Below are 26,460 nucleotides of genomic sequence, written 5' to 3'. Positions count from 1 at the left end.
GCTGTAGACAAGAATTATATAAATAATAATAGTAATGATGACCTTTCTTGTTTCTGAAACCCAACCCTGCTCAAGTATTTAAGATAACATTGCAAGGAACATTGTATGGTCAAACCTAATTGTGTGTAAAAGTTCTGGGGATGGCCATCTATAACCATGCAATGATGCATTATGGGCGTGAGTGACAAGCGGTGCTATCTCCACTCTAGCTCTGGCACTCTGATTTTATTAGGTGCTGGGTAACACTATCAATCTCTATCTGAAAGCTGCAGCAGTTCTCATGGAGGCATGATACTACAGTCAATCGAAGACATCACAGCAGCTGTTTTCATGCATAAATGTCATTCCAGTATGGATAAAACAAATAAATTTTACATTTTGAGAAAGAATTAAATAAGCATTATGAAAATAAGATTGAACATTAAGCTTCTCTTCATGGATATCCCTCTACCTTTTTTTTTGTTTTGTTTTTTTCTGTTTGCTTTTTTAAAGTTTTCTGCAGTGGCCCCATGTTGGTTCTAAAATGAGCACTAAAAAAAGATTTCTCTGAATGAATCATTGGTATAAATATACCAGGAGACATGTAGGTAATAGAGTTATTTATGCTTGCTGGTGATTATCATTTTTGCCTTATTAAGGTCGAAAGAAGTTTGTGCTGACCTACTTTTGGCATGCAACACTCTATCTTCTCAATATGTACCCACACATGATTTCACAATCCTACATCAAATAATATATACAGATTATGGTCCAAGAATCAAAATATATGTCATAGTGACCTACTTTTGGTACACAACACACAAAGGTCAATTTTGTATATAGTCATAGTGACAATTCTCCAACCCAACCACTTCCGAAAACATCCAAAAGGTATTTATAAAGTTGTTTGATGGTTCTATGAACCACATAATACAGGAGATGTGCTCCAGGAACCTAAATAGGATGGTCACACTGTTAGACATATCAAAACAAAATACAGATCATCAAAATATTCTAACTACAGTGGAAGACATCAACAGAATTCAATACTATACACTTACCTCCCATTTTGAAACAAGCCTTTTCCTGAAACGTGGTGAGTCAATACCATATTGTTTCAACTTCTTCTGTATATCCTGAAAAAGATAAACTGAGAATATTTCAACAGTTCCTTGTCTTACAAAAGTAAAACCATGTTTTAACAGTCAGCTGTACAATTGAAAAACATTTTAACCGTATCTGTATAATTGCTAAAATTTAAAGGTTGAAGTTAACGACAAGTTCAGAAGAATTGCTTACATTTAATTCTAAACTAATTCCTTCTTTTAGAAACCAACATTCCTCTTTTGACAGAGAAAATAACACAAATTATGTATGCACCAAGAAAGGAGATAAATGTCATCCATGTGATACATCATTATATTTTATCCCAATGATATATTGGCCCGGTATTTAATGGAATACCAGCATCTTTGACTAAAGAGGAACATGTGTTGCCTGAGCTGATGGTACTGGTTGGTATATATGTGTGTGGTAGAAATAGTGGATCACAAATATTGCACTATCATATGTTCCTTAAATTTTAATCCTGAAAAAAGATTTAAAAATAGTCTCTACTTATTATAATGATTATTCTGAACTATTTCTATAGTAACATTGTAACATATATCACTACATTAACTATTGTAAATCACTTAAGATTTTATGGATACTTTTTATGCAAACACTACAAGTTGTTTCAAAAGACTTCCAATTATACGACAGATCAGAAGGTTACCTATTATACACATGGAATTCTGCGCTTCCTTATCAAAACAATATCTTTTATGCAGAAGTAAACTTAGAATAAATTTAAAGCGTGCTTTACAACTGGTGGAATTCTACATTAGTCAAAACAGCTTTGAAGTTTTACAAACATCTACAACATGAAATTGTAAGACTTGTATAATGATGAAACCAATACAATGCTGATTTAGCTAAATGAGATGTATTTTAAGTCCTCCATAATTCAGTGCTATACACACTTACACTTTGGGATACAATTTTGATCCAGGCAATGTCATGCAAAGGGATCATTATGATGGTAGCTTTCGGCTCCAATTAAGGCTGAGATTGGCCACAACTGACTGAGGAGTCCCTCGAGTCTGTCGCTCAGACTCACTAGGTCTACCACTTCTCACAACCGCGAAGATTTGTCTACCTAATCTAGCCTGTTAATCTGACCTACAGACTGTTATCCTCACCTTCAATGACCTTATGTAAGCATCTCATCAACATTTAACACTGGTAACCACTCAATCCTTCTGATTGAGGTATGAAGCAATCATGACTTAAGCTACCACCAATGTCTATCACAACATTGTAGATCTTTAACCTTTCCCCCTTCTCTTTAGACCTCTGTTACTATATAGCTACCACATTACTGTACCTTCTCCTTTTTTAAGGCATTTGCCATTGCCCCAGATCTACAAGTCTACCAGTCTGAACTCAAGGGAAATATTCTGAAGCTTGAAGGCTAATCAATATACAATTAAATATTGAAACTACATAATTACAGGTTTTTGTCATGCAACAACTTCCTAAAATCAGAGCACCAGTTTTTCAAAAGTTAAAATAAAATTAATTACATGTAGTAATAACTAACACACAAAACAACAAGAGGCCTATGGGCCTTAACAGTCTCTCAAATTTTATATATTTTGGCAGATTTGATTCCTGTGACCTTGCATTTGAGGTTAATGTCATTCACCCACGCATGCTAAAGGCCCGATATTAGGTATCTGGGTCTCTTACTTTAAATGAGAAGAAGTTGTTTAAAGATTTCAGCATATTTGACTCCTGTGACTTTCAATGAAGGTCAAGGTCATTAATTTGAACATTCTTGATTAAGCCCTTTACCCCAACATGCTATAGGCCCAATATCAGGTCTCTATATGCCTCTCAGTCAGAGAAGAAGTCATTTAAAGGTTTTAGCATATTCAACCACTGTTACCTTGAATGAGGTCAAGGTCATTTATTTGAACAATCTTGATAGCCCGTCACCCCAGCATGCTATAGGCCCAATATCTGAGGTCTCTAGGCCGCTTGGTTATTGAGAAGAAGTTGAAAACGTAAGTTGCTTATGAATGGACAATGCATGACAATGGACAAAAGTCAATTAGAATAGGTCACTTGAGACTTTGTCTGGCTATGGTTTTTCTTCACCCTACGTACTAGGTCAGGGTGACGGTCAGGGTCTCAATTACTGTACAAAGTGTTGTGTTAGATCATAATACATCACACATCAGAGAAGGTACACACTACAGAATGTACTAGGGCATCCCTAGTCAATGGGAGGTAGTATGGGTCTCTGAAGCACACTAGAGCAAGCTTTATATTATAATACTAGACAACATACCAGACTCAAGCCACTATGTATGCATGAAATCAGATTCCAATGCTTATAAGGTACATGATAAGGACCCACAGACCCTGATGAGTAAACACTTAATATGTATACTAAATTAGGTCTCCAAGTTAGAAAAGTCATAATATCACTACCCGCCACAATTGATCATGTTCTAGATTAGGGCATCCTGACTAGATGACCCAGATGATATATATTTATACAATGAAGTAGATCACAATAGCTTTCTGAATTATTCATTAACATTGACCATAGAGGTTTGAATGAAATATTTTGTAGATCATGTCCCATGAACAAATTTCGAAAATGAAAGCAACATTTGTAAAACATGGACAAATAAAATTAAAACTATATGTCAGAAAAACATCTACAAATGCACATGTTATTAACATTATTAAAGCTCTGAACAAAAATCATGATTTATGACTTTCTGAATAAAAAACACAAAATATTACCATATCATTCTTACTGGCATGTAATAAAGCAGATATGTTGTAATGACATAGAAAGACTTAATATGACTGTATAGGGAATACAGAAAACAGAAACCAGGCCGTAAGTTCCTAGTAAGTTTACTTAAATGTCAAATTCTGATCAATACACACGTGGCAGCAGACCACTATGAAACAACTTCTGTCCTCCATTGTATTGGCTATTTGACAATTCCAGACAAAAATACCAGGAACAATTCCCAGGAGGTAGACCTATCTCTACATAAGAAACTGTATTCTTGGTGGTTTAACACGTAACTTGAAAATAATCAGAATGTTAAGATGCATGGTGCTTAGAACATGGAAGTAAATTACAAATTGGCAACAACAAGGACTTCAGTTTGATTCTGTATAGTACAGGTATGTGGAGTCAAAGGAAAGGTCTCCCATACCTTACATTCAGTCCTATTTTTGAAGGATTCCGGGGACTCCCAATTTTTTATCCTTGAATTTTAGATGTGAATAGTATCAGTAAAATTTCTTGATTAATCATTTTAAAAATTCATTAAGTATTAAAATATCTATGTGAAATTATGTGCCAAGAACACTCAGATAATCTGACACGCCCCAAGTAAGAGGTTATGGTGGTGCAGGAGATCAGGCCAGAACAATTTTGTTTCTACTTTTGATGCATGACACTCTGCCAAACCAAGGTGAACCCATGCTAAATGTAGTTCTTTGAATGCCCAGTACAGTAAGACACAGAGCCCCAAGAAGACAGAAGGAAAGTTATACATGTACTAGTATGTAGAATCATTGAGAGACCTAAAGCAAACCTATAACCCTCCCCTAATAACCTACCCTGAATTTGGATGATAATAGAGCAGTGATGCTGTTCTGTGTGAGGGTGTCGGCATTTTCATCGCTGTCCGCTATTTCAAACTGGGCTGGTCTGGACGGGGTTGAGTTTGACTGCTGTTGCTCCTCCTGTTCTGCATCAGAGACGGGCGTAACTGTAAACTGCAAAATACAAAGGATATGAATATATAAGTTAGAGATTAAAGTAAGTTAGTATCACTATCCAAATAAGTCATAGATCAAAGAAGGTAAATATCACTATCCAAATAAGTCATAGATCAAAGGAGGTAAATATCACTATCCAAATAAGTCATAGAGTATAAATATCACTATACAAATAAGTTAGATCAAAGGAGGAATAAGTCATAGATCAAAGGAGGTAAATATCACTATAAACAAGTCATAAATCAAAGGAGGTAAATATCACTATCCAAATAAGTTATAGATCAAAGGAGGAATACGTAATAAATCATTATAGATCAAAGGAGGAATAAGTCATCAATCAAAGGAGGTAAATATCACTATAAATAAGTCATAAATCAAAGGAGGTAAATATCACTATAAATAAATCATAGATCAAAGGAGGTAAATATCGCTATAAATAAGTCATAGATCAGACGAGGTAAATTCACTATAAATAAGTCATAGATCAAAGGAGGTAAATATCGCTATAAATAATTCATGGATCAAATGAGGTCAATATCACTATAAATAAGTCATAGATCAAAGGAGGTAAACATTACTATAAATAAGTCATAGATCAGACGAGGTAAATATCACTATAAATAAGTCATAGATCAGACGAGGTAAATTCACTATAAATAAGTCATAGATCAAAGGAGGTAAATATCGCTATAAATAATTCATGGATCAAATGAGGTCAATATCACTATAAATAAGTCATAGATCAAAGGAGGTCAATATCACTATAAATAAGTCATAGATCAGACGAGGTAAACTTTACTATAAATAAGTCATAGATCAAAGGAGGTAAATATCACTATAAATAAGTCATAGATCAAAGGAGGTAAATATCACTATAAATAAGTCATAGATCAAAGGAGGTAAATATCACTATAAATAAGTCATAGATCAAAGGAGGTAAATATCACTATAAATAAGTCATAGATCAAAGTAGGTAAATATCACTATAAATACCGTAAGTCATAGATCAAAGGAGGAATAAGTCATAAATCAAAGGAGGTAAATATCACTATAAATAAGTCATAGATCAGACGAGGTAAACATTACTATAAATAAGTCATAGATCAAAGGAGGTAAATATCACTATAAATAAGTCATAGATGAAAGGAGGTAAATATCACTATAAATAAGTCATAGATCAAAGGAGGTAAATATCACTATAAATAAGTCATAGATCAAAGGAGGTAAATATCACTATAAATAAGTCATAGATCAAAGTAGGTAAATATCACTATAAATACCGTAAGTCATAGATCAAAGGAGGAATAAGTCATAGATCAAAGGAGGTAAATATCACTATAAATAAGTCATAGATCAGACGAGGTAAACATTACTATAAATAAGTCATAGATCAAAGGAAGTAAATATCACTATAAATATGTCATAGATCAAAGGAGGTAAATATCACTATAAATAAGTCATAGATCAAAGGAGGTAAATATCACTATAAATAAGTCATAGATCAAAGTAGGTAAATATCACTATAAATAAGTCATAAATCAAAGGAGGTAAATATCACTATAAATAAGTCATAGATCAAAGGAAGTAAATATCACTATAAATATGTCATAGATCAAAGGAGGTAAATATCACTATAAATAAGTCATAGATCAAAGGAAGTAAATATCACTATAAATATGTCATAGATCAAAGGAGGTAAATATCACTATAAATAAGTCATAGATCAAAGGAAGTAAATATCGCTATAAATAAGTCATAGATCAAAGGAGGTAAATATCACTATAAATAAGTCATAGATCAAAGGAGGTAAATATCACTATAAATATCACTATAAATATCACTATAAATAAGTCATAGATCAAAGGAAGTAAATATCACTATAAATAAGTCATAGATCAGACGAGGTAAATATCACTATAAATAAGTCATAGATCAAAGGAGGTAAATATCACTATAAATAAGTCATAGATCAAAGGAGGTAAATATCACTATAAATAAGTCATAGATCAAAGGAAGTAAATATCACTGTAAATAAGTCATAGATCAAAGGAGGTAAATATCACTATAAATAAGTCATAGATCAAAGGAAGTAAATATCACTATAAATAAGTCATAGATCAAAGGAGGTAAATATCACTATCGAAATAAGTCATAGATCAAAGGAGGTAAATATCACATCCAAATGTTATTGAGAATCAGAACAAGTATTCTATTAGGGTTTATTTCCCTTACAGGAAATTCATAACAACTAATTTGAAACCATTTTGCTGAGGATAATGCTTTTACAAATTCTGTTAGCACATATCAAATGCAGTCACATTCACGCACATATATTGAAAACATTACACATTACATATTCTAATCCAATTGTTTTCAGACAAAAGCATTATAGAATATGATGGCAGGATTTAATTTCATTTGCAAATCAACTGAAATAATGTAATCAAACACTGATCAGTACATGTACTGTTACAGGTGTGATCACATTAACTTGTGTACTTTAGCAGATTGTTTCACATCACAGAGCAATACTTCAGTAGTTTTTTAACCATTACCAGTCAAACTACACCAGCCAAATCAAATAAAACTCCGCCACAACATGCCATTTTTTCTGCCTAGAAAAAAACTCAAAGAATACTCACCTTTGTTACCTGTCTGATACAGACTGTCCTGTTTTATTGTTACCTGTCTGATACAGACTGTCCTGTTTTATTGTTACCTGTCTGATATAGACTGTCCTGTTTTATTGTTACCTGTCTGATACAGACTGTCCTGTTTTATTGTTACCTGTCTGATGTAGACTGTCCTGTTTTATTGTTACCTGTCTGATATAGACTGTACTGTTTTATTGTTACCTGTCTGATATAGACTGTCCTGTTTTATTGTTACCTGTCTGATATAGACTGTCCTGTTTTATTGTTACCTGTCTGATATAGACTGTACTGTTTTATTGTTACCTGTCTGATATAGACTGTCCTGTTTTATTGTTACCTGTCTGATATAGACTGTACTGTTTTATTGTTACCTGTCTGATATAGACTGTCCTGTTTTATTGTTACCTGTCTGATATAGACTGTCCTGTTTTATTGTTACCTGTCTGATATAGACTGTCCTGTTTTATTGTTACCTGTCTGATACAGACTGTCCTGTTTTATTGTTACCTGTCTGATATAGACTGTCCTGTTTTATTGTTACCTGTCTGATACAGACTGTCCTGTTTTATTGTTACCTGTCTGATACAGACTGTCCTGTTTTATTGTTACCTGTCTGATATAGACTGTCCTGTTTTATTGTTACCTGTCTGATACAGACTGTCCTGTTTTATTGTTACCTGTCTGATATAGACTGTCCTGTTTTATTGTTACCTGTCTGATATAGACTGTCCTGTTTTATTGTTACCTGTCTGATACAGACTGTCCTGTTTTATTGTTACCTGTCTGATATAGACTGTCCTGTTTTATTGTTACCTGTCTGATACAGACTGTCCTGTTTTATTGTTACCTGTCTGATATAGACTGTCCTGTTTTATTGTTACCTGTCTGATATAGACTGTCCTGTTTTATTGTTACCTGTCTGATATAGACTGTCCTGTTTTATTGTTACCTGTCTGATACAGACTGTCCTGTTTTATTGTTACCTGTCTGATATAGACTGTCCTGTTTTATTGTTACCTGTCTGATACAGACTGTCCTGTTTTATTGTTACATCAGACTGTCCTGTTTTATTGTTACCTGTCTGATATAGACTGTCCTGTTTTATTGTTACCTGTCTGATATAGACTGTCCTGTTTTATTGTTACCTGTCTGATACAGACTGTCCTGTTTTATTGTTACCTGTCTGATACAGACTGTCCTGTTTTATTGTTACCTGTCTGATACAGACTGTCCTGTTTTATTGTTACCTGTCTGATATAGACTGTCCTGTTTTATTGTTACCTGTCTGATATAGACTGTCCTGTTTTATTGTTACCTGTCTGATATAGACTGTCCTGTTTTATTGTTACCTGTCTGATACAGACTGTCCTGTTTTATTGTTACCTATCTGATACAGACTGTCCTGTTTTATTGTTACCTGTCTGATACAGACTGTCCTGTTTTATTGTTACCTATCTGATACAGACTGTCCTGTTTTATTGTTACCTGTCTGATACAGACTGTCCTGTTTTATTGTTACCTATCTGATACAGACTGTCCTGTTTTATTGTTACCTGTCTGATACAGACTGTCCTGTTTTATTGTTACCTGTCTGATACAGACTGTCCTGTTTTATTGTTACCTGTCTGATATAGACTGTCCTGTTTTATTGTTACCTGTCTGATATAGACTGTCCTGTTTTATTGTTACCTGTCTGATATAGACTGTCCTGTTTTATTGTTACCTGTCTGATACAGACTGTCCTGTTTTATTGTTACCTGTCTGATACAGACTGTCCTGTTTTATTGTTACCTGTCTGATATAGACTGTCCTGTTTTATTGTTACCTGTCTGATATAGACTGTCCTGTTTTATTGTTACCTGTCTGATACAGACTGTCCTGTTTTATTGTTACCTGTCTGATACAGACTGTCCTGTTTTATTGTTACCTGTCTGATATAGACTGTCCTGTTTTATTGTTACCTGTCTGATATAGACTGTCCTGTTTTATTGTTACCTGTCTGATACAGACTGTACTGTATTAACTGAAAGACAGACATGTCGTTTCATGTTACTTTACAGTGTAGCAAACAGTCTTTAGTTTTTAATGTTAAACCCATTCAAATTAGTTTATCATTGATTGCAACTTAAATATTTCTTTCTGTCACAATTGTATTGAATTCCTTGTACAGTCAGCTAACATGTACTGCTGCAAAATTACTGTTTAGTTGATATCATTTGCAGGAGATTTAATTTTGCTTTATTTGTGGTGCCAAAATAATTACCCAGCAAACATTCATATACAAAATGCAAATAAATATATATAGAGGTGGTTACTGTGACACATGAACCAGGTCTGACTGGGACAACCACGAACTATTAACCCCATGAAATTTAACAACTTAATAGTTACCTGCTGCACAGTAATGTAAGAACCAAATCTCCGTTAAAGACATGGGCAATGGGTCACTATTTTCATGCATTCATTTTTGAATTTTGAATACTTTCGTCACTATTGACCCATCTTCGCTAGCCAAGGCTTCTGATTACGTTACACTCCACGAACCCTTGGCGGATATAGTCGTGTTCAAACCGTCGCGCCCTGGAATCCCAGGGCATCCAATCAAATCGCGTTTTACATTCTGGCTTGGTTTCGCAGTAAACAAAAAATGCGGCACCCAGTACAGAGCTACATTGCCGACTATGTCATGGCATTTTACCTAAATACAAAAATCACAATCTTTGGGGGAACATTCGCAGTGTTTGATCAATTCATATAAGTCATTGATCACATATCTCATCGAAATGACACCAAACCTCGATGTGTGTTTGTAAACATCACCGATGAAGTAAATCGGTAACGCTTGTTTTGATTGGTCGAAAATGTCATGCGTGAAGGGTGGTAATTTCGAATCACCGCTAGAGGGCCAGAACTGACGCCTATATCTGCCAAGGGTTTGTGGAGTGTAACGTAATCAGAAGCCTTGGCTAGCGAAGATGCTATTGACCTGGCTGACCTGTTTTCATGCCGGAGTAACAGTGGATGAAAGTGATATTACTTTTAATATATAGTCCCATTATCCTAAAGGGTCTATGTGGATCTTTAGCAAATAAACAGGAACAAAACACGTACACTGTGACTTTAGTACAGTTGTGGTCTAGTTACATGTGGACACCATTTTGAGTTGGGTCAAATTAAAATACTCAAAGCCATAAACAGTTCAAATGAACTGTACAAATACTTGCAAACAACACAGCATAATACACAGGCTCTGGATGGATCTCACACCAAAATGAATGATTTACAGTCCAGAGTTAGAATTAAATACAGAAAAGAAGGGTGAAGTCAATGAATGATTTAACACAGCAAGATGAGACTAGAGTGTTGTACTGGCCAGAACCCATGACTAGTACATCATATGGTACATCATGGCCAAGCATTTTGATAGTCCAGTCCTTGCTCTTTGAGAGTACCAGGCCAAACCATTTGTTTGTTTGTTTTTGTTTAACGTCCTATTAACAGCCAGGGTCATTTAAGGACGTGCCAGGTTTTGGAGGTGGAGGAAAGCCGGAGTACCCGGAGAAAAACCACCGGCCTACGGTCAGTACCTGCCAACTGCCCCACGTAGGTTTCGAACTCTCAACCCAGAGGTGGAGGGCTAGTGATAAAGTGTCGGGACACCCTAACCACTCGGCCACCGCGACCAAACCAACAAACTACACTAGAGGACCCCCAGCAGTGTAGGAGAGGAATGTGTATAATCACCTAGCTGACAGCCTTCCTCCTGTAACACTCTGATGTAAGATTACATGTGTCTCAATGACTAGGACTGTTTGTTAACTTTAATCTATCAACTGTTATACATTCTGTATTTTTTTTAATTGCCAATCAGAAACAGTAAATTGTTTTCCTGTGATGCTCCATAAATATCAGCTATTCGTGATATGATCACAGTCTTAAAGCATAAACACCACTATTTTGACATTTGTCTCTGCAAGTAGCTTTTTCAAAGTGTGTAAAATTCCGGTAAATGGACACATGTTCCGCTGACCATCACTTTATCTGTCCCAAAACAGACCATTATTTTCTAGTAAATGGAAACATGTTCCGGCTGACCATTACTTTCTGGTAAATGGACACATGTTCTTGCTGACCATCACTTTAGCTGTCCCAGACTCAGGACAACAACAGCACTCACTGCCGTCATTAGAAAGCTTATTTACATTTGAACCCTTCACTCCTATTTAGCAATCATACTGCCATTACTGCAGGCAGGCCATCTTTCATCTACTTCATTCAGACATATGGTAAGTGGTTTTAGTGATGCACATGTTATAGAAAAGTCTAGACAGTGATTAGCATATATTCGTTTATAGATTTCCAAGAATTTCACAAAAAGACCAAACAATACCGAATTGTATATCAAAGCTAGGTGTAGAACAGTTCAGACTGCGAGACCTTTAATATTGCAACATTGCAACCACAGCCAAAATGCCAAAAAGTTCAATACAATTTTGTATACCTATACTGAAGACATAAGTAATAGACACAATAGCTGTTCAATATAACAGATATGGAACTTGAGGAAGAATAACACCTGTATCCAGGTCTATATATCTAGACAGAATTCTCAATAAGTAAGTTATGTTTGTACTTTTTAAATAACTCATGGATTTTTAAAGATTTTATCTAAGTTATCATATATAATAATGGCAATGTTCTGTCAGGAACACAAAGACTGGCATCAACAATTTATCAAATAATGAATAGTCCACAATAGTCCACAATAGTCCACAATAGTAACAAACCCTTCAGATTGATACAGCACCATTAAATGTGAATAGTCTATACAAAACAATCAAATAGGAAGTCGTCACATAAACATAATCAAATATAAACACTGCAACACAATCAATTAATGAACTTGGTCGATACAACACATTCAATTAATGAACTTGGTCGATACAACACAATCAATTAATGAACTTGGTCGATACAACACATTCAATTAATGAACTTGGTCGATACAACACATTCAATTAATGAACTTGGTCGATACAACACGCTCAATTAATGAATGGTCGATACAACACGCTCAATTAATGAATGGTCGATACAACACATTCAATTAATGAACTTGGTCGATACAACACATTCAATTAATGAATGGTCGATACAACACAATCAATTAATGAATGGGCGATACAACACAATCAATTAATGAATGGGCGATACAACACAATCAATTAATGAATGGTCGATACAACACGCTCAATTAATGAATGGTCGATACAACACATTCAATTAATGAACTTGGTCGATACAACACATTCAATTAATGAACTTGGTCGATACAACACATTCAATTAATGAACTTGGTCGATACAACACAATCAATTAATGAACTTGGTCGATACAACACAATCAATTAATGAACTTGGTCGATACAACACATTCAATTAATGAATGGTCCATAGAACATGATCCATTAATGAATGGTCTGGTCAATAGAACACAATCAAATAATGAATGGGCGATACGACACGATCAACTAATTATGAATTGAAATGGTTGATACAACACAAACAAATAATGAATGGTCGATACAACACGCTCAATTAATGAATGGTCAATACAACACAAACAAATAATCAATGGTCGATACAACACAAACAAATAATCAATGGTCGATACAACACACTCAATTAATGAATGGTCGATACAACACAAACAAATAATCAATGGTCGATATCAAATAATGCTTTACCAGTATCAACAATATATGGGTAAATCTGTCGAAATTTGCAGAAAACCAGATAAGTATATTCACTGATTCTCAAAACTGCTCTCCATCAGCATATCTTTCATTTCCTTGAAGACAAATAAAACACAGATCTTGTTCTTGCAATATGACAAACAAAATTGTAGTTACAACCTGGGTTAGGAACATGCAAGATTACTGTATAGTTACACAGTGTATCTTTACTGTGTTAGGAACAAGATTACTGTATAGTTACAAAGTGCATCTTTACTGTGTTAGGAACAAGATTATTGTATAGTTACACAGTGTATCTTTACTGTGTTAGGAACAAGATTACTGTATATTTACACAGTGTATCTTTACTGTGTTAGGAACAAGATTAATGTATAGTTACACAGTGTATCTTTACTATGTTAGGAACAAGATTAATGTATAGTTACACAGTGTATCTTTACTATGTTAGGAACAAGATTAATGTATAGTTACACAGTGTATCTTTACTGTGTTAGGAACAAGATTACTCTATAGTTACACAGTGTATCTTTACTATGTTAGGAACAAGATTACTGTATAGTTACACAGTGTATCTTTACTGTGTTAGGAACAAGATTACTGTATAGTTACACAGTGTATCTTTACTGTGTTAGGAACAAGATTACTGTATAGTTACACAGTGTATCTTTACTGTGTTAGGAACAAGATTACTGTATAGTTACGCAGTGTATCTTTACTGTGTTAGGAACAAGATTACTGTATAGTTACGCAGTGTATCTTTACTGTGTTAGGAACAAGATTACTGTATAGTTACGCAGTGTATCTTTACTGTGTTAGGAACAAGATTACTGTATAGTTACACAGTGTATCTTTACTGTGTTAGGAACAAGATTACTGTATAGTTACACAGTGTATCTTTACTGTGTTAGGAACAAGATTACTGTATAGTTACACAGTGTATCTTTACTGTGTTAGGAACAAGATTACTGTATAGTTACACAGTGTATCTTTACTGTGTTAGGAACAAGATTACTGTATAGTTACACAGTGTATCTTTACTGTGTTAGGAACAAGATTACTGTATAGTTACACAGTGTATTTGTTTTAAAGGTAAATCTCAAAAGTCAAAGGATGGAAAATATCATCTCCAGTGTGTAAACAAAAGTTGTATAATAACATAGTACATCAATTTAAACATGGACACTTCTACAGCCTTTTACAACTAGTTGTCTACTTTCAATAAACAGAGACACCTTTTTCCAACAGACAAAATGATTTTAAAATCATTCAACTATAACTTACACTTCAAGGTTTCATATAAACAAGTCATGTCAGCAGTCTGGTGGCAAGGATTGTATGGAATATTTAGATATGATTACAAGTTATCATGCAAAAATCAAAAGTTGACAGACTGATGCATGTACACATGCACAGAAAAACTTCCAATACTATAAAATACTTCATCTCAAAATGTTATCCTCCATTTCAGAATATGATATGATTATACTCACTGGAACATCGACGAAGCGTACATGGTTTGCTACGTTATAAATCGTCATTTCCTACCACATACATTTTACCACGTAACCATTTGCTTCTGATGGCACTAATCACATCTTCAGTTGTAATTTCCAAATGTTTTCTCAAATACTATATATATGCTTATCTTACAAATGCCTTTAGCCTAGCTATCTCCAGGCATTGAAATAATGCCAGGCTTGCTAATTATAGAGGCCTAAGACATACAGTCCACAGTATTGAGCTATAGACCTTGATCTTAGAGAAAAATTTTACCTTCACAAAGTTGTGTAAGTTTAATTGAAATCAATATGTTTTGTGTTGGTATTTATACAGACTCCACCTGTGACTATCACCAATTCCACTGTTCTATAGTGTTTGTGACCTCACTGTTGGCAGGTTTGCCAGTATTGAAGGGAACTGCGTCAAGACATTGTAAACAGCAGTACTGTCTGTCTCTTTGTCAAAGAATACAACGCAGTAAGTATGGTGTAGATAGAACTACCATTGTTTGTTTATTTCATGACCAGGAATTCAATAGAACAAAATTTCTTTTGTTTTCACTACCTGTCAAGTTAAGACATCTTCAATCTCTTTATTATTAAGGCTTTAAAACTTTCAATATACTCAGATATAAGACACATATATGACTCAACTATTTTCTGCTGTAAACATACAGACCATTCATTTATATACTCAATTAAAATAGGGCATTATAACAGAATCAATCATACTCAACTCAGATATACCAGGTACAGGATCAATTATACTCAACCCAGATATATACCACATACAGGATCAATTATACTCAACCCAGATATACCACATACAGGATCAATTATACTCAACCCAGATATACCACATACAGGATCAATTATACTCAACCCAGATATACCACATACAGGATCAATTATACTCAACCCAGATATACCACATACAGGATCAATTATACTCAACCCAGATATATACCACATACAGGATCAATTATACTCAACCCAGATATACCAGGTACAGGATCAATTGAACTCTTAGCCCACATACCACATGAGGATCAATTATATTCAACTCAGATGCACCAGGTAGAGGATCAATTATACTAAACCCAGATATATTTCGATTAAAAGGTTACTTGACCCTGTAAGGGATTCAAGGTCATTTGCTTGAACAAACTAATAATAACTCCTCATTCAATGATACTAACCGGCCACCCACTAACCATACTAACCGGCCACCTACTAACCATACTAACCGGCCACCCACTAACCATACTAACCATACTAACCGGCCACCCACTAACCATACTAACCATACTAACCATACTAACCGGCCACCCACTAACCATACTAACCATACTAACCATACTAACCATACTAACCGGCCACCCACTAACCATACTAACCATACTAACCATACTAACCGGCCACCCACTAACCATACTAACAATACTAGCCGGCCACCCACTAACCATACTAACCATACTAACCGGCCACCCACTAACCATACTAACCGGCCACCCACTAACCATACTAACCATACTAACCATACTAACCGGCCACCCACTAACCATACTAACCGGCCACCCACTAACCATACTAACCGGCCACCCACTAACCATACTAACCGGCCACCCACTAACCATACTAACCATATTAACCGGCCACCCACTAACCATACTAACCATACTAACCGGCCACCCACTAACCATACTAACCATACTAACCGGCCACCCACTAACCATACTAACCGGCCACCCACTAACCATACTAACCATACTAACCGGCCACCCACTAACCATAATAACCATACTAACCAGCTACCCACTAACCATACTAACCATAGCATCACTAATAAACAACAACAAATCCAAATGTCACTATCTGCATGTAGGTACTACACTGACATGGCTATCTAAATCCCACTTCATATGAATTACAATCAATGCCACAGCTTTGGTGTCAATTAGATGTCTGGCACATTTATCTATACAAACACACAACAAGGGCATTCAACCAATACACCATATAGTACACAATACACAAGAGGCCCATTGGTCCTGCAATGCTCAGCAAGATATTTTAGTAGTCATGGCAAACAGTCTCATTTCTAATAAAATACAAAACATAAGGATTTTAAAGATTTATCTCTTTGTAATTTCCCGTATTGAATATTACCGTCTCCCTTAAGATGGACAGACCACCCCTTTAATTTAGTAACCCCAACACATCATACATTATTTAGCCTTAAGTCTACTTGGTTTTCTGTAAACACATCAATGAAAATATTTAATGATTTTTTAATGCCAATATCATTTCTTAACCACAATCTGCCTAAAATTAGATTAAAGTTTGATGCACTGGATCATTCTGACCAACAATTAAGCGCTCTGTATCGGATCAAAGCATTGTTATTACTCAATTAAAATGCAAAAGTGTTTATAGGGGTTACACTAGTATTAACTATATGTAAATTCTTACACGATACAACAATTATCTGGTAAAATAATGAGCAACAAAATCTACACAATCAAAGTCGGTATCTAACAATCAATATCTTACAGTTAAGGCCACAAAAGAATGAGAATTGTTGGATTAATTTTTAATACCAAATTAATCAGGTTTCTGTCTTTACGCCTGCAGAGAAAACTCATTTAAGGGGAAGGCACAGTTTTAATATTGATCCAAGAATATCAACACTTCAGGCTCTTGATTGTCCTTCAAACCTAAATAAACAAAACTCTGTCAGTCTCTGGATCGACAACAATGGAAGCTTTGATGCGACTTATAATCTAAGTCTTAGATCTTTTTACTCTTAAACTGGAAGAGGCTCTGAACTTGACACAGCAGCACATACAAGTTAATTTGTCTAAATCAAGTGAGTGTTACCTTCAATTGTGAAACATGTAACGATATGATCTTCATCCTCAGTATGATAGGCTCAAATGAGGGCAATTTTCTAATGTGATATACAGAGATAAGGGCAATGTGCTTAGTATGATATATGTACAGATATGGTATGGCTGCAAGTACAGATGAGGGCAACATCCTCAGTATATGTACAGATTTGGGCTGGCTGTAAATACAGATGAGGGCAATATCCTCAGTATATGTATAGAAATAGGATGGCAGCAATTACAGATGAGGGCAATATCCTCAGTATATGTACAGATATGGGATGGCAGCAATTACAGATGAGGGCAACATCTTCAGTAGATGTACAGATTTGGTATGGCAGCAAGTACAGATGAGGGCAATATCCTAGTCTGCTCAGTATATGTACTGATATGGGATGGCAGCAATTACAGATGAGGGCAATATCCTCAGTATATGTACAGATTTGGGCTGGCTGTAAATACAGATGAGGGCAATATCCTCAGTATATGTATAGAAATAGGATGGCAGCAATTACAGATGAGGGCAATATCCTCAGTATATGTACAGATATGGGATGGCAGCAATTACAGATGAGGGCAACATCTTCAGTAGATGTACAGATTTGGTATGGCAGCAAGTACAGATGAGGGCAATATCCTAGTCTGCTCAGTATATGTACTGATATGGAATGGCAGCAATTACAGATGAGGGCAATATCCTCAGTATATGTACAGATATGGTATGGCAGCAATTACAGATGAGGGCAACATCCTCAGTATATGTACAGATATGGGATGGCTGTTATACAAGTACAGATGAGGGCAATATCCTGCAGTATATGTACAGAAAAGGGATGGCAGTAATTACAGATGAGGGCAACATCCTCAGTATATGTACAGATTTTGGCTGGCTGTAAATACAGATGAGGGTAACATCCTCAGTAGATGTACAGATATGGGATGGCTGCAATTACAGATGAGGGCAATATCCTCAGAATAACCTCAGATATGTTATGTACAAATGGCCAATATCCTTGGCTGTGTTATGCAAAATGGAGGCATTATCATTGGATAGAATATGTTCATGATAGGGCAATATCCTCAGATGTGTTGTGCACAGATGAGGGTAATATCCTTAAGACTTATACAGATAGTTAAGAGCAATATTCTCAGATACATACAGATGAGGGATTACATTTATAGGCTTAAATTTTATACATAACTGATGAAGAAATATCCTCAGATAGACATAAACACAAATGTGGGCAATACTCTCAAATGTGTTATGAATAGACGAGGGCTGATATCTTCAGATGTGTTATGGCATATATAATTGATGAAAAAAGTCATATCCTCAGATATATCAGATTAGATAAGGGCAATATTCGTAGTTAATATTTTTTTTAAATGAGGGCATTATCAGCAGATGTATTACAAAAAGATGAGAAAATATCCTCAGATGTGTTACATACAGATGAGGGTAAAATCCTCAAATGTGCCAAGTAATGATGAGGGTAATACCCTCAGATGTGTTACATACAGATGAGGGTAATATCCTCAGATGTGTTACATACAGATGAGGGTAATATCCTCAGATGTGTTACATACAGGTGAGGGTAATATCCTCAGATGTGTTACATACAGATGAGGGTTATATATCGTCAGATGTGTTACATACAGATGAGGGTAATATCCTCAGGTGTATTATATACAGATGAGGGTAATATCCTCAGGTGTATTACATACAGATGAGGGTAACCTCAGATGTGTTACATACAGATGAGGGTAATATCCTCAGATGTGTTACATACAGATGAGGGTAATATCCTCAGATGTGTTACATACAGATGAGGGTTATATCCTCAGATGTGTTACATACAGGTGAGGGTAATATCCTCAAATGTGTTACATTCAGATCAGGGTAATATCCTCAGATGTGTTACATACAGATGAGGGTAATATCCTCAAATGGGTTATATCCTCAGATGTGTTACATACAGGTGAGGGTAATATCCTCAAATGTGTTACATTCAGATGAGGTTATAAATATCCTCAGATGTGTTACATACAGATGAGGGTAATATCCTCAAATGTGCCAAGTAATGATGAGGGTTGTATCCTCAGATGTGTTACATACAGATGAGGGTTATATCCGCAGATGTGTTACATACAGATGAGGGTTATATCCGCAGATGTGTTACATACAGATGAGGGTAATATCCTCAGATGTGTTACATACAGATGAGGGTTATATCCTCAGATGTGTTACATACAGATGAGGGCAATATCCTCAGGTGTGTTATGTAAACATAAGGACATCCTATGTAACATGCATAAACAAGAACAAACACAAACTTAAAGATGTTTACCGATCTGACAAAAAGGTCACTATCTTCAACAGCACTTCAATGATTTTGTGGTCTATCTATTGAGATGATCAATAGATAACTACTACATTGTGGTCAGTATTTAAAAGACCTGTTTCTCAAATAAACCTTGGTTATACAACAAAATCATTCTACCGTATCATATGCTAACTACTTTATAAAATCTTTAAGGTGTTTAAGTATTCCTGTGTTTGTTTGTTTTTTTCAAACTCAGCTGTTTTCAGAAATTTTCCCCTGCAATACTTTTCCTTTAAGAAACCCAAGTTTGATAAAACTGAGGTCAGGTTACTCATGTCCTGGAGGATATGCTAGGCTATCATATCTATCAAAGAATCATCATCCTAACTTTGACATGATCAATTTTTGGCTTACTATTGAATTTGGCATCTGTCTTGTTGAGAACTTGTAGCCAATGTAACATATAAATGTACAGTGCAAATGTCTTAGGGTTGCAGACCAGGGCTACACTCAATGTATCCAATGATATAGATTATTTATTTCAATTGCGAATAAAAGGGAAGAAAAAACTTCCATGTGAAACACGTAACTGACACAAGTGATTGAGGTGTGACGCGCATCCAGCGTCCTAATATACGAGCTCATAACATGGCATCATTTCCTGGTGATCATAGCTGATCGTTAATGCACAAAGGCAAAAATGTTTCCAAACAGTCTGGCTGGCTACTTCAGCTGCCAACTTCCAATCACACCTGTGGTTATATGTGAATTATTTAGGAATAGAAACAAAAACTTGAGAGTCATGGCACACATTTATTCACCATTTTGGCGGTTAAGGCACCGATCATTTTGTTTTATAAATGTTGACATTGCCGCTAAATCAGCAGATATGAGGTTCAAATGTACTGTATTCAGCCAGGGTGTTCTGTTAAAAGACAGAAGGCACCAATGTCAACTTCTAGGGACTAACAACCTTTAGAAGTAATTTGCAGGTTTATGAATAGCCATAACAGTACAGATTCCTTATCTATATAATAAAACACACTTCACAATATGTCAGTGTGTATGGCAGCTTTAAAGCAATAACAAAATGTATGTGTGTTTCCAATTTTTCTTTTTTTTTTTTCTGTAAATGAAGTTGTGTTATACCTAAATGAGATAGAACCTTTCAAACTGTATCCTGAATAACCTAAAATTGCTGGTCAATGTAGTTATCCTCAAATAAGCCCCTTCAGGGATTATTTGTGAACCATTAGCTTTTATTAACGGAGGCTTATAGACGGATACATATCGTAGAAGGGGCTTACTGAAGGCCTGTGGCTTGTACACGGATACATATGGAAAAAGGGGTTTACTGTTGGGCAGAGGCTTATAGACGGATACATATCGTAGAAGGGGCTTACTGATGGCCTGGGGCTTGTACATGGATACATATGGTAGAAGGAGTTTACTGTTGGGCAGAGGCTTATAGACGGATACATATCGTAGAAGGGGCTTATTGATGGCCTGGGGCTTGTACATGGATACATATGGTAGAAGGGGTTTACTGTTGGTCAGAGGCTTATAGACGGATACATATCGTAGAAGGGGCTTATTGATGGCCTGTGGCTTGTAAACGGATAGATATGGTATAATGGGCTTTATGTTCGGCTGGGGCTTACTGAGAGATATATATATGGTAAAATCTGGCTTATTGGTGGGCTGGAGCTTATTGACAGATATATATGGTAAAAGGTGCCTATTAGTTGGCTGGGGCGTATAATTGATGGATACATATGGTAAATGGGCTTATTTGTGTTCTTTGGCTTATTGATGGACACATATGGTAGAAGGGGCTTATTTGTGACTTGGACTTATTGAATGATACATACATGGTAGAAGGGGCTTTATTTGTGGGTTTGGGCTTATAAATGGATACATATAGTAGAATTGGCTTAATTGTGCGCTGGGGAAAATTTCCTTTTTTGCCTTTTATTACCAGGGAATGGAACAGAAGATAAAAAGCATAAAGACAGGGCCAGGACTAAGCAATCTGTGTTATGTACAGACGGCCACTGGTGATCGACCCATAGCTACATTCCTCCTTCTTTTTTAGTCTTTGGCCCCAAAACAACACTCTTTACAACCCAGGTTCTGCATAAGACATCCCCTTGCCAAGTACACCCATAATTACTGCTTTGAAACATTGTTGGTCACTGAGGCACCAATAGTAATGACCAGACTCATATGGGGCTTAAACTCTAGGGATGATCAATTACATGTAATCAAGTATAGAAATAATGATGTTCTGAAATGCTACCTAAAACACACCTTTATAAGGTTAGATATTCTACAAGGCATAAACAAGAAACTGTAGAAAACTGCTTACCAATCTTTTGTGATGATCGATAAACCTATTACACAGCTGACATAATAAATATATCATGTAGGTACATATATGTGTTTACAATTTAGGTATTCTTCATTCCAATTCTCCTTATTTTATTTTTTATTTTAATTACTGGCCTTCTTCAACCAGCTTCAGGTTGTTGTTGTTTATTTTGTTTTGTTTTTTTCTTCAAGAATCACAATTCAGTGCTTCAGTCCTATTAGCTAGGTTGGTATTTGTACATTAGTGCAGACATACCCTCATGCTTTGCTTTAGCTTTAAGTAGTATTTAATTAGTATCTGCTATACCGCTAAAGCTTTAAGTAGTATCTAATTAGACAATATCACAAAGTGCGTTTAGTGTTTTATATAACTGAATTATGAAGCAAATGTACACCTGTTTATTTATAGGATCGCTTTTAAATGTATATAAAGCACAAAACTCTTCAGAATTTCAACAGGTAACACCCATTTTCTACTAAAAATGTCCTTATAGTTTGTTACTTTTAATGGCAATGTCCTGTATATATTTATCTTCCTTCTCCCCCTAACCCCCCTCTCACTATGTGTTTAGGTAGTTAAATACAAATCAGTAAACATTTTAACATACTTCTCACAGCTTTCAATACAAAATACTATAGAATTAATGTCACCCAAACATGACAGTATAATTATTTTTTTCAAGTTTTTAATTTAATATTACATATATGTATTTCAATTGAAGGCCTTCTGTATAATACAACTGTATTTCAAAACCATTTATATCACGTCATTGAATTACATAGTCAGGTGCCCCACTCCCACACAAACACATACAATGGTACCTTGTGCCAGAAGCCGAAGACCTCATCAAATTTGTACGTTGTCATCAGGTCTAGTATTTAGTGAGGTCAAGGCTATATGTATGAGGTTATAAAGAGGCTGAGCTTCTGTCCTTCTCCTGTATCCTTCCAGACAAAACACTGACACTAACCACTACCTTCTGGACAAGGAATCTTCCGAAACCAAGAAAATTTTAGTACTGTGTTATTTAAAGTTACCGTTCTGGTCAGGTTGTGGAACGTCTTAAACATAACCAATACACACCTCTGACCCACAAAAGACAGGGGAAGGTTTCATTCATATCTAAATTAAGTAATTTAAGATCTTTGAGCATTTTAAATGTCGGAATTCTATTTACATATAACATTGTGTAAATCTAAGCAGTTATAATGGTTTCTGTATTTAAAAGTCCGTGTCAATTCAAAAGTTCCAAAAGAATGAATACAATCGTCTTACCAGCAGTTCAGTGAGGAGCTACAATGGGAATTATTACAGTACACAGATTAATACTTAACTATAGTGTTGAGTGACTGGAACTTGTACAGTTCTGGAGCTCCCACAGTACTCGCCATTTCTTTCCCGTACAAATGTGCATACTAAACATTTAAAATTTCGAACCTTTTATTCTCAATAATTTTATCCATTGTTTTTTATCACGCCATTGGAAATGTTTGGAAATTAGCCAGTACTGTGACTACTGTTTGATAATTAAGTGAAAATAAAACAGCTACAGACAAACAGTGTATGTGTGTGTATACTTTTAGTTTACAAAGTGTACCCTTGATTAATGATTTCAACTCTACATACTCTGTGTTGATATCTTGTTTTCTCCGGGTGTTGACAGCTGTGGTGATGGCTGTGTCGACACTATCACAGAAGTGTTGACTTAAGACGAAACATGTAAGAAAAAGAATTTCTGCATGTGAAGATATTAATCTGTTTACCCATTTGAAATACATAGATGTGAATTTGTTTAACATGAAGAGGGTATTCATATTCAACTAGGTAAGTTAATGATAATCAACTCTTGTATTAAAGTGCAGTATCTGTTACAGTAAAATTTGTCACATTAAAGTAGTCTTGTTTAGGAGGAGGATGTCCGAGTTTGTATTAGTGGACGGGGTTCAAGATGGTATTTGGGTTGGTTTTAGTGGCAGTAGTCTTGTTTAGGAGGAGGATGTCGGAGATATTCGGAAACATTAATTGTTGTCAAATCGGCTACACTTTGTTTAACACTTGGTCATAGATTGCGAGCCGATTCGACTACAGTATACCATACCATATCTCATACACTTGTTTGATTCTATGTTATTTTTACCGATTCGACTACAGTACACCATACCATATCTCATACACTTGTTTGATTCTATGTTATTTTTACCGATTCGACTACAGTACACCATACCATCTCATACACTTGTTTGATTCTATGTTATTTTTACCGATTCGACTACAGTACACCATACCATCTCATACACTTGTTTGATTCTATGTTATTTTTACCGATTCGACTACAGTACACCATACCATCTCATACACTTGTTTGATTCTATGTTATTTTTACCATCTTGTCACACTATTTTCGAACTGGGTGTCAATAGGATCATGATAGAGACAGAACATCGTAAACAGCTGATCAAGTTTATTACCATCTCGGACACTACATAAGACAGTGCTAGACTATGCTTCACATTGGTCATTAGTCTGATGAAGGTGACAGTGTAGTCATCAAAATGTCACACTCTTAAATATCATATCGGTTGCGTTATATAACTTCTACAATATATAGGATTATGTCTGAGTTTGTAGAAATTGGACTGGGTTCATGATAGTACTTGGGTTGGTTTTAGGGGTAGTATAATCTTGTTTAGGAGGTTTAAGGTTGGAGTTAGTGGACTCACTGGGTTCAAGATGGTATTTGGGTTGGTTTTAGGGGTTAAAGTCTGAGTTCTACAATTTTATCTCAGTTTGGTAAATGTCTTTATTTGCATAAGCAATCAGTGTAGAATGCAGAAGATTACAAAATGTACCCATCTGTTTAGGAAATCCTAAATCTCACTGACTCAATCTATAAACACAATATCTTTTGTTTCCAGTAAACTAGTTAAATGTCAATTAAGTATTCAGGTACCTGGCTAGATGCTCAAGAGAGTATCACATTCAAGGTTATTTCTCTTTATGATGAAAACTGTAAATCATTTATCACCATTTTATAGGCAACTTCCCCCTGTAACAACATTACATTCAAGGGCAAGAGGTGCTTATGGTAAAGGATGGTAGCATTATTCTACCTTCAAATACAAATCCATGGACAAACAAGTGAAAAGTAACATTGTTACATGCCTTAAGTAGTCTAACAGCTCAGATCAGGGAACTTGGTTTAGTGGTTAAAATTAAAAAGCATTCAAATCTTACATTTTGTCTCCTATGATAATCTGTATGAGTAGTCTGTATTCAAACATATCAATATACATTATATCATTACACGTATGCTGTTAGTGACATACTCATACTACCATACTTTATGGAGACCAAGAAGGTAAATGAATGATTATGCATTCTGCATGACATGAATATCAACATTTTTACTTGATATACATTTTCCTGGTGATTGAATTATGACAGAAGAAGGAGTTATTGTGAGGGATCTGCTCCAAGTGTCTGCACTATACTTAATAAGGTCATGATAAGGTATCTTTAAGGCTGATAATTCAGTAACCAATAGTACTATAATGTTGTATCGATGGATGTTTTTTTTTTCTTTTAGAAACATTTTCCAGCTTAATTTTTAGTCATGCTAATAGCATAATTAGGGTGATTTTTTTTTATTTTTGTTGTTGCTTTTTTGTTTATTACACACAGATTAATGAAAATAACATTTTTTTAAATAGAATAAAACATTGAATGCATTCAATATCTTTATAGATACAGAACCACTGCCATAGCATTCAAAACATTATCAATTAACTAGGCATGTATTTTAGCAAAATTGCATTTAGATTTTAAAAACAGAGAAACATAAATAATTAGCAAAGCATTGTAATAATGGTTCACATTTATAAAATGTCAACCCCATGCAACCTGAAGGGAATTTGGAATCCATGACAGTCTAATTATAGTTGAAGAAATAAATCTGGTTGAGAAAAAACGATCTAAATTCTCTGTAATACTTCACTGTTGTTTGATCAATGGTATCATTATATACATTGGTACAACTTCACATCGTGGCAGGGCGGAGGAGGTTTTACTCAGATAATAGGTGGTAAACCCACTATTACATACACAATCATTCATCAATCACCTTGGCCCCA

General features: G+C 35.2%; 1 protein-coding gene across 2 annotated transcripts in view; it reads right to left on the bottom strand.

The window, feature by feature from the left end:
* The window catches only part of LOC117338165 (H(+)/Cl(-) exchange transporter 7-like), a 94,872-nt gene that overhangs the window by 50,367 nt on the left and 18,045 nt on the right, over window positions 1-26,460 (bottom strand). For both annotated transcript variants that reach the window (XM_033899387.1, XM_033899388.1), the window contains exons 2-3: window positions 4,678-4,836; window positions 1,041-1,115 (exon numbers count right to left, since the gene is read on the bottom strand). In XM_033899387.1, coding sequence (XP_033755278.1) covers window positions 1,041-1,115; window positions 4,678-4,836 — 234 coding nt within the window. The remainder of the gene's footprint in view (window positions 1-1,040; window positions 1,116-4,677; window positions 4,837-26,460) is intronic.

Source organism: Pecten maximus, chromosome 11 (genome assembly GCF_902652985.1).
Source record: "Pecten maximus chromosome 11, xPecMax1.1, whole genome shotgun sequence".
Taxonomy (NCBI): Eukaryota; Metazoa; Mollusca; class Bivalvia; order Pectinida; family Pectinidae; genus Pecten; species Pecten maximus.
The sequence above is the reverse complement of the archived record's forward strand: the minus strand, read 5'-3'. Positions and strand labels throughout refer to the sequence as shown.